Source organism: Coptis chinensis, chromosome 5 (genome assembly GCF_015680905.1).
Source record: "Coptis chinensis isolate HL-2020 chromosome 5, ASM1568090v1, whole genome shotgun sequence".
NCBI lineage: Eukaryota > Viridiplantae > Streptophyta > Magnoliopsida > Ranunculales > Ranunculaceae > Coptis > Coptis chinensis.
Window position 1 is genome coordinate 69,470,843 of NC_141460.1, and position 9,857 is coordinate 69,480,699.

The 9,857-nt window shown below is 37.5% G+C and overlaps 1 protein-coding gene and 1 long non-coding RNA gene across 2 annotated transcripts; both read left to right on the top strand.

Annotated features, from left to right (window-relative positions):
* The first annotated feature begins 4,502 nt into the window (after positions 1–4,502).
* LOC147498596 (uncharacterized) lies at positions 4,503–6,869 on the top strand. The gene is made up of 5 exons (XR_015194330.1): positions 4,503–4,774; positions 4,867–4,988; positions 5,100–5,201; positions 5,281–5,390; positions 5,485–6,869. It is a non-coding gene; the product is annotated as an uncharacterized LOC147498596 (long non-coding RNA).
* Positions 6,870–6,945: 76 nt separating this feature from the next.
* Positions 6,946–7,739, top strand: LOC147498597 (uncharacterized). Its single transcript, XM_086559060.1, has 2 exons — positions 6,946–7,263; positions 7,387–7,739. The coding sequence occupies exons 1-2, from the start codon at positions 6,972–6,974 to the stop codon at positions 7,653–7,655; spliced, it is 561 nt and encodes a 186-aa protein (XP_086415186.1). The 5' UTR covers positions 6,946–6,971; the 3' UTR covers positions 7,656–7,739.
* The last annotated feature ends 2,118 nt before the right edge of the window (positions 7,740–9,857 follow it).

Consider the following 9,857-nt stretch of genomic DNA (forward strand, 5'->3'; position numbering starts at 1 on the left):
TCTAAGTCTAAGTATATAGAGAGTTATGCCTTAGTCCTCTTTATATAAGAGAGGCTAGGTTTACAATTTCATGCATGGGCTTTGGAGCCATGTTTTGGGCCCTTAAATCAAGCCCAAAACCTAATTACATAAGTCCAAAAAGGGTTTCTCTGCTGGAAATTACTTCTACAGTCTTTTCATCTACTTGTTCTCCTCTTATTGGGTTAAGGCCTGGACCGTTAGAAATCTCTTTCTGAGATGGTCGTTTTGACATATAATAGGCCCCATTCCGAGGTCTGAGTCCAAAGATACGACCTGCGGAAGTTCTGTTGACTTTTCTGCTCTATTTCTTCCCCCATTGACTTTGACTTTTCAGCTTTGACCGGGATTTAAAAAGGCTTTTTCTCCTTGAATCTTGGCCTTTAATCATAGAACTTCTTAGCAACCAACCTTTGCTCCTTTATCTCGCAAAAGTTACGTGTTTCTTCACATATTTGACTCCAATGCCTGAAATACATAAATGTACGTAAATAGTACTAACTCATATTTATTATACACCTAATTGGTCTAAATGTAATGATATTAAGGGGTTAAAACTATAGTTTTGGGCTCTTATCAGTCACTAGTGTGCACATATGACACCACCCAAACACTCTCAAATGGGAAAGCTTCACATCCTTCCCACTCCACACTTCCTCTGGAATCCTAAAATCCAAAGGTACTGACAGTCCTCGGTTGATCAGGTAAGTTGCTATGCTAACACTCTCTGCCCAGAATTGCTCAGGCAAGCCTGCTAGTGTACACATACACCTAGCCCTATTTGTCAGTATTCTAATCATCCGCTTTGTGACCTCATTCTTCTTAGGTGTCCCTCGCAAAGTCTTTTCCATTTTGATGCCAATGTTAGCACAATACTTCTCAAAACTTGAATCAACATACTCTCCACTATTATCTATTATCGGGTCTCAGCTTCTTCACCTTGAAGCATGTCTCATCCATAGTCTTCCACGTCTTAAACACTTCCAATACCTCGGACTTGTGTCTCAAGAAATTGACCCACACCTTCCTTATATGGTCATCAATGAAAGTCACAAAATATAACTTTCCACCAAGTGAAGAGACATTAGTTGTCCCCCAGACATCTATATGAATCAACTCAAGCTTCCTAGCTTTCAGAGTTCGATCCATCTCTTGAAAACTCACCCTTCTTTGCTTTTCAAACATGCAATTCTCGCAGAAGTCAAAGTCCGTCGACTCTAATGGGAGTTTACCAGTAGAGTGAAGTGATATCCACTTTTTACTACGTTAGAGATTGTCTCTCTAATTTGACAAAAGTGCAAATTCAAAGTTTCCTTACTCACAAAATTTCGTGTTCATATAGTTGGAGTAAAGATTCGATCTAACCTAAAGTCTAGGACAACTACAACTTGGTTTTTACTTTTAGGGAACTAGTGAGTAAGTTTAAATATTAATACTAGGTTTCTTTCCTACACAAACATTAAGAAAAACATTAAGATTCAAAATCATGCAACTAAGGCCTTGTCTGATTTACTAAAAGAAAAGGTGGAGAGCTAATCCTCCTCATGTGAAGATAACTTTTGTTGTTGATTTTAATAAATTTATTTTATTCTTCCTAGACTCATAGACAAGTCCTAATAGAAGAAAACTTGATCCCTAACATGTATGGCTCATCTCTAAGCTCATACATGTTAGCAAGTGGAACCAAGCAATGACTTATCTATAAGCTCATCACTTTGATTCCTAACTAGACACTACACCAACTATCATTTTGGGATAGGATGTAGGTCTAGTGATCTTCCTAACTAACTTACCAAACCAACAACAAATATTTTCCCTCATATGAGTTGGATTAACTCCCCAAAAGGGAAGTTAGCTCATGATCCTTGGGATAAAAGATTACAAGTTAGAAATACAAAAAGAGAGAAAAAAAAAGAAAAAGAAGACAAATTATATAACTCACTTGCTTTTGATTTATTTTCAACTAGAAGAAAACCAAAGTTTCCTCCATTAAAACTATTACAAGCTTTTCTTACAAAAACTAAAACTAAATAATCCAAATGACTAAGGAACTAAAATAATACAAGGTAAGGAAAAAAAAAGTCAAGGGAGTAAATGGAGTGTCCCCCCCTTGTTTTGTTTTCTTCTCCATTTGAGAGATATCTCATTTCCTCCCATGTGAAACATCAAACCACATTTACTTCATTTTTATCCACCACATTAAAATAAAGTGACACCTTGCCTTTTTTTTCACTATTAACACCTAATCTAATTAATTACATACAAGGTGTCAACTTTACACCAATAATTTGTCATTTTTGTGTTGACATGCTCCATGATTGATGACTCATCCAATCTTGCGGGCCCACATAGTGGGTCTTATATGCAGTCCAATGGCGGTTCGGTCTTTAGGCAATTTTATAACTTCCCGCCTATGCGTAGAGTTCATCGCCCTGATTGTTTGAGCAGTTCACTTGTCGCATTCGGAGTCCTGGTTCAAGAGGTAGGAGCTTCGGAAGTTTGATGCTTCTGTGCGGATTTAAAAAAATTCATATATATGTCGTTCCTCGTGCTTTATCGCAGGTTTAAATAATATTTCCATGTTTACTGCGAATACCTGCAAAAGTATGAAAACATATTTATTTCATGATTATTAAACACATAATTAACCAAATTTATATGTCTCAATGGGGTTTCATAGTACACTTTTGGGTGCTTATCATGAAGGACTTGCATTCCTTTCTCACTCATGTGACCAAGTCTGCGGTGCCAAATATTTGAATCCTCTTTGCCATTTGCCATGACATTCAACCCACACCCTTGTGTAGTCATATAGAGAGTACCATCTTTGTCACTTTTAGCGACTATTAGAGAACCCTTAGAGACTTTCCAAGTATTCTTCATGAAGATTGTAACAAATCCTTCACTAGCCAATTGACCCACTGAAATCAAATTCTTCCTCAAATCCAGAACGTGTCGAACATCCCTCAATAACCATGTCCTATCTTTCAACTTGACACGGACATCACCTTTGCCAACAATGGAACAAGATTGGTCATCACCGAGAAAGACCTTTCCAAGGTCACCTTTGGTGTAGTTCTCAAAGAACTCTCGATTTGAGGTCACATGGAATGATGCGCCAAAATCTAAAACCTAAGACTCCTTGTTATTCTCCATCGAACATATCAAAGCATCATCTTCCACTTCAACTACATTAGCTTCTTGATTCTTCATGTAGTTGTCATTCCTTGGTATTTGGCATCGGTTACTATAGTGGCCAAGAAAACCACAATTGTAATATATAATGATACTATCATCTCTAGGCTCATCTCTAGGGGCATGAGAGTTCATTCTCCCCCTTCTATTTCTCGGTCTACCACAACCCTTGTGTACATGCATCCCTTCGCTCTCGGTACTCAAATCCAAACCAGATGTCGAGGCTCCATCCGAACTCCTTCAAATTTCCTCCGCTAGTATCATATTAACTATATTGTCGAATTTCAACTTATTCATTCTCGCCGAGCCACTAATAGCTGCAACCGTAGCCTTCTAACTTGGAGGCATTTGTCTTATTATCGCCAACACTCTCACTTCATCACTAAATGTAATCTTAACTGACTCCAATTGGTCTTTCGTTTAGTTGAATCCATTTAAGTGGTCCTTGAAGGAATCATTCTCTGACATTCTCATGGAGAAGAGCTTGGTAATCAAATAGACTTTGTTCACGGCTGAAGGTTGCTTATACATGCACGTGAGTGCCTTCATGAGAGACGTCGCCGTCTTTTCATTTTCAATATTGAAGGCCACCGACTTTGAGAGACTCAATCGAATTGTCGCCAATGATTTTCTATCTAGCAAATCCCATTCACTTTGCTTGTAACTCGTTGGCTTCTCTCCTATCAAAGGTTCATACAAATCCTTTTGGTATAGTATGTTCTCAATTTGCATATTTCAATAGCCGAAGTTTGTACCATTAAACTTTTCTATGTTGTAGCTTTCTCTATTGTTCGTCATGACTTCCACTTGAACCAAATAGCGGTGGAGAATCTCTTTAAGGAATTTCTACAAACATCTAGCTTGCAACACAACGTTGGTGCCGCAATACTAAAGGTGTAGTATTTTCTTCAAACACATTGTGTACTATGATTCAAATAACTTTTGCTCCGATACCACTTGTTAGGAGATTTCACTAGGAAGTCACACCTCAACCTAGTTACTCTCTATCCTAAATGACTTTTCTTGGAGATCACACCAAGGTAGTCACCCACCCAAGACTTTGGTAGTTATCACCATAGTACAAAATATCGCGATATATTGCGATAAATATCAAGATTTCAGAAATAGATATATAAATATCGCGATATTAATTTGGATAAATATCAGTGTAAATATCGATGATATTTGTGGATATTTCGACGATATATAAATTCTGGTTTAACCACGATATTTTCAGATATAATTGGTGGTGGTGGTGGTGGTGGTGGTGGCGGTGGCGAAAGAAAGAAACTGGAGAGTTTCGCAAACCGACGAACAAACTAAAAAAAAGCTACTCCTACCCTCTCCCACGCGAAATTTTGATGGCTATAAAAGCTCATTTTTCTCCACTCTCGGTCTCTCGCACACCTCTCAAACTCAACGAGTCTCCTTTTATTAGTAAATTACTCTGTATATCAATCTTCATTCTGTTTTTGCAGTTCTATAGCTCTACTCTACTTGTGCCTCATCTCCATCAGGTCTAAATCTACCAACGAGATAATTTTAGCTTCTCACATCCTTGGTAATCTTTAATCCTTTGAAGTAACTAAGACATTCTGTTTTCCAATAATCTTATTTAATAAAAGATGCATTTTCTGGCGTTGTGATTTGTAGGATTGTTGTCCCTCACTGTCGGTTGTCAGGATATTGGAGTAGAACATGAAATACTGGAAGACTCAATTCCTCGAATCTCCCAAGCTTTGAAGCTTGATTCTGATCCATCGAGTTTATTATGTGTAAGTATGATATAACAAGACACTTGGGATTTATTCTATCATTTTTAACCATAATAAGAATGTTGTTTGTATACTGAACTGTTTTTGTGTAATTTCACTGTATGATCATAGTTATTGGAATCTTTGGCAATTGTTACCTTTGTCGGAGAATACGATCCTCAAGATACTTAACACTCAATGCAAGTGATATGGGATTTTCTTCATCACAAATTGGTACTTGGGCTTACTATTTCTTTGAAAAACTGCTATTGATAAGTGAACTGGGTGATTGAAATTTATTGGTGTTATTCAGGAAGCAACAAGTGAGCGCAATAATCAAGTACTAATAGCTGCTATATCTGCTTGGTCCTTTCTACTTGCAAGCTTGAATAGTTGGAGTATAAGTCCAAAGCTTTGGAACGAGTGAGTACCTGTTGTCAATCCTAAATTCACAAGATTCAATTTTGGTATGGTATTTCGATGCAAGAAATTTACATGCATTTGTGGTTCGTTGCAGGTCAATACCTTATCTTTTCAATCTACTAAATGAAAGTGATCCATCTGTGGGTATGGTAGCGAGTGAAACACTAGCTCTTATTATTGAGATTGGTGCTATAGAGAAGTTCTCAAATGACTACTAAACTATTATTAAGCCCTTACATCCGTCAGAGGTAAGTACTCACTGTTGAGGAACCAAAACTCTGAATTTCTCTTTTTTTTTTTTTTTTTTTTTTTTTTTGTAAGTTTAACCAGACCTTTTACCTTCTGAGAAAGATAAGTAACTTAGTTAGCCACTTAGTTAAAGTAAATTAGCATAAATAACTAAATTTTTGAGATACCGACTTTGCTCTTCTTGAGGTCTACAAGAGCTTTGTATATGCCAACAGTTGCCATGCTGCCTAAATGCTTGTAGACAAATGAGGCACCTAATTCCTTGTCTCCGACACAGTTTGCATGTCCTCCGCCTTCTTTTCCAATCTGGTTTAGCATAGCTGCTAGATGTTTTCCCTGCCGCTCGGCAACCTGTTCCAAGTTCCCTGATTAAGTAGAATAAAGAGGCAATGTAACAGTTGCAGCTCGCTTTCACTAAAAAAAAAGTGAAACAGATGGAGTCGCAACCAGGACAAACTATTCATCTAACTTAAAATAGTAAAAGAGGGTTTCAACATATTCTTGAAAAACAAATAAGAGAAAAGGACCACATTGGCTAAGGCAAGAAGATTTCATGTTTTATTTTATCGCGATACTCCAGAGAGGAACCAATGCGAAGCTAGAACTAAGGTATGTTCATCCACTGGAGAGCATCACTTTTTCTTCTTCTTTTTTCCCTAAAAATTCTGGTTCTCTTGTTTGGGTTATGTTAAATTGAACTTTGTAAGATGACCTCTTCTACTGTTGTCTTATGAACCTTACATTCTTCAGGAAGAGCGAGAGGCAGCTTTCAAGCAGCTTAGGAAGAGCTTGACATTTAGAGCAAACCCAATGCCAAGCTTCTACCAAGAAGGATCACCACCTAAAGTCGAACTTAAGAAGGTACTCCTGGACCTTTACAATTTTCAGCTGCAAAGCTTTCTTAGTCGGCAGAGATTGAAAAAACATACTGTAGCTTAAGAAAATACTTTTTACTTGGTCTCTTCTCATTGATAGTCTAATCAGTATATCTTTTAGTAGTTGGTGTAGTTTTATTGGATTTCTAAGTTATGACAGGATTTAAGTTTATGAAATGTCGAAAATACAGAGGAAATTCTGCCTAAATTTTTGTAGGATTTTTCTGTCTCTGTGTAGTTTGGGTTTTGTTTAGTTGGTCTGTATCACGTCCTGAGTTTTGTAATAATTGTAGATGCCACGTGTCTTTGGAATTCAGTGACTGTTTTATTGTTTTATTGTTATCTTCGTTCTCTTATCTCTTATCTCTTATCTCTCTGGAAATGCTAAGGCTAGTTGTTCTTGTGTGCGTGCATCTGTGCTAAAGATTTATACGTGAAGGAATCATCATAAGAAAAGATGATAAAATCAGTCTCAGCAGAAAAGATGATGAAATCGGTCTCAATAGAAAACGTCTCTGAAATCAATGAGAGTTATATTGATAAAAGCATGGGAATAATGATGGTCAATGGTCTGAATGAGACGATGGGTAAGGTTCTAGAGTTCTTGCAAGAGGCAAAGGATCATGATCATAGAAAAGGAGAGGATCTTCTTGATTCAGTGTTGTTTGTTGGGAAGTACTTTGCGGAATCACCCTTTGCCTGCATGCTAAAGGCTCTGGATCTTCTCGAGTACCTTCTTTCCATCAAGGGTGAGGATGAACCAAGACCATTCTATTCTGTTTTATTTATGCTTCCCCTATTATCCCAAATAACAACCTCCATTGAAGGGTGTAAAATCCTGGCTTCAACCAAAGGGCTGCAATATGTTGTAGATTGCCTGATCAAGATGATGGATGCAGTTTATGGCAGTGATGGGGAGGATACTAGTGGGAGCATGGTTTTGGAAAGTGATGTAATTGAACACGTCCTATTGACAACTGATGAAGTGGATTGGAGTTGTGTTGGTCGTCTCCTGAAGACGTTAGAGTGTTGGATAGACTCTATAAGCGAGGCATCTATGGACATCAGGGTTGCAGGTCTTCACGCTCTCATCATGGATTCAATCACAACAGAAGATCTAATAGATGTGATATATGATTGATGCTCAGTGCAAGTGCAACAAGTATTGTAATATGTAGAAAAAAAATTCAAGATTCATTGTTAAAGAATGAAAAGTCAATGTAATATGTAGAAATTCTGAGGTGTATTTTTGAGCATTAAAGATTAGAGAGTAATTTATATTAAAAGTACGACTGTGAGGGAATAATATATTTATATATATTATGCATGTGTCCAACACGAATCAGGAAAATTCATAGAAGATCGTTACAACATAACACCTCGTCCAGAACGAGGTGACAACTTCTAGGACTCATGACAGATCGTCACAATATATAACACTTCGTCCAGAACGAGGTGACAACTTGGCATATGCACGCAACGGGCAGTAACGCTCAACGTAGCTGTGTTGGTTAAAGCCATAGCATCAGTCGCGCTCATGAATACACTGTCTAAAAGCTCATTTATTCTCATCAAGACAGGGACCTGAGCTGACGGAGGAAAGGGGGGGAAGCATTGGGTACTTACCTATAAAACAGAGGAGAGGAACTACGTCTGACTTGATTCAAGTTCATCACAAAAACTTGATACGTAGGCAGCTCGTCCCAAAGCGAGCTCAGTCAAAACTCGACCCATCACAATCTTCCCCATTATTCACACTTGTAAGGATTGATTAAATTCAACCTTTACAATGACCACATTTAAAAAAAATATAGTTGATTTGTGGATATTTATCAATATATCACGATATATCTACGATATTTGCAGTCATAAATACCCACATATAGTCTGTGGATATTTGTTGATATTTGTCGATATATCTCGATATATCCACGATATTTACAGATGCCCCAATGTAATATATCCCCACACAGGGGGATATATCCACGATACATATCCATAAATCAGAGGTCGATATTTTGCCATATCCTGATATTTTGTACTATGGTTATCACAACAAAATTCAATAGAGCAATAAAGGCTATTACTCAATCCACAAGTAATCAATAGCAAGTACTAAGTATGAAAGTAAATGCAAAGAGATACAAAGATTTAAGGTGGTTCGGTAAATGTTACATATATCCACACAAGAGCCAAGTTTCATTTATAGTAAAGATAGGAGGGTTTACAAGAGTTAACTAGAATCAAGAACAAACAACCTCACTCAAACCCTAGCTTAATAGAGCTCCCACAATTCTCATGAAAATGAATCTCTCAAAGTTATCTCAACCCTAACCATAAGTTTCTTTTTATATGTGGGGAGAAAATTTAGTGAGAAAATGGGCTTGGGCTTTAAACCGAAATTTCAACAAACTGTCAAAATTCTAGAATATCTCAAATAGGGGGTGGTTTTGGCCGATGCCCACAAGTCATGGGATCAACTACGACACAATACGGTCGTTCAAGCATGTTGTTCGGACACCTGAGCGAAGCTCGACGGTTCCATAACCTAACACAGGTGGCAACGACCCTAGTGGTATATCATTCGGGACATACATGTTTCTCGAAACCTATAATATAATGACATATATGGTTGCGTATGGATGATGGTTGCCTTTGGGTCTAACCTTAATTAGTATTTAGACCACAAATCGTTGCTACAACTTGAATTACTTGTAGGATTGTAGGACCTTCATGTGAGCAGGTAGTACCATTGCAAAATGCACTACTATCATAAAATCAACACCGGTTCAAGAACTTTGCCTTGGAGGTAAATGACTCCTTTCAGTCCTTTGGTGTTCTCTCTCCAGGACTTCAAACTCCAACAGTCTTCGCGGTCTCCCTTTTCACCATAGGCAAAAAAGTTCAAGAAGCCCATCCACAATTCCACAACCAAGTATAATGATAGATCACAAAATGATGTTTCTAATTATAAGCAAATCGATAAATCGATAGGAACCAAGTTGTGATGACCAAGTCATAGCCCTGCCACCCCTATTTGGTATCTCTATAAAAGTTACATTTGGTGTATAAACTGTATTACTAGGTTGTTCCATATTAGAAAAATCTCAATTGATTCCAGACATAAAAACCATATATTAAAACTGAAGATTTTATTCCAAGAACTACTTTGTATAACATTGAGTATAGAAAGCTTCATCTAGTTTTAGCTTATCCAAATTGCAAGGTGCTCTTGCATTAACAACACAAAACTCCAATAACTTGCATCTTTGGTTGTTGCAGTTGCAAGTCCACACCCACTAGTTTGAGTCCTGAGTTTCTACTACGAAACCATGGTGTGTGT

Excerpts from the sequence above, each read along its gene's own strand:
- LOC147498597 (XM_086559060.1), top strand. The coding sequence starts at position 6,972 with ATGATAAAATCAGTCTCAGCAGAAAAGATGATGAAATCGGTCTCAATA. Across the intron at positions 7,264-7,386 it reads GTACCTTCTTTCCATCAAGG|ATTGCCTGATCAAGATGATG; the intron begins GTGAGGATGAAC and ends AATATGTTGTAG.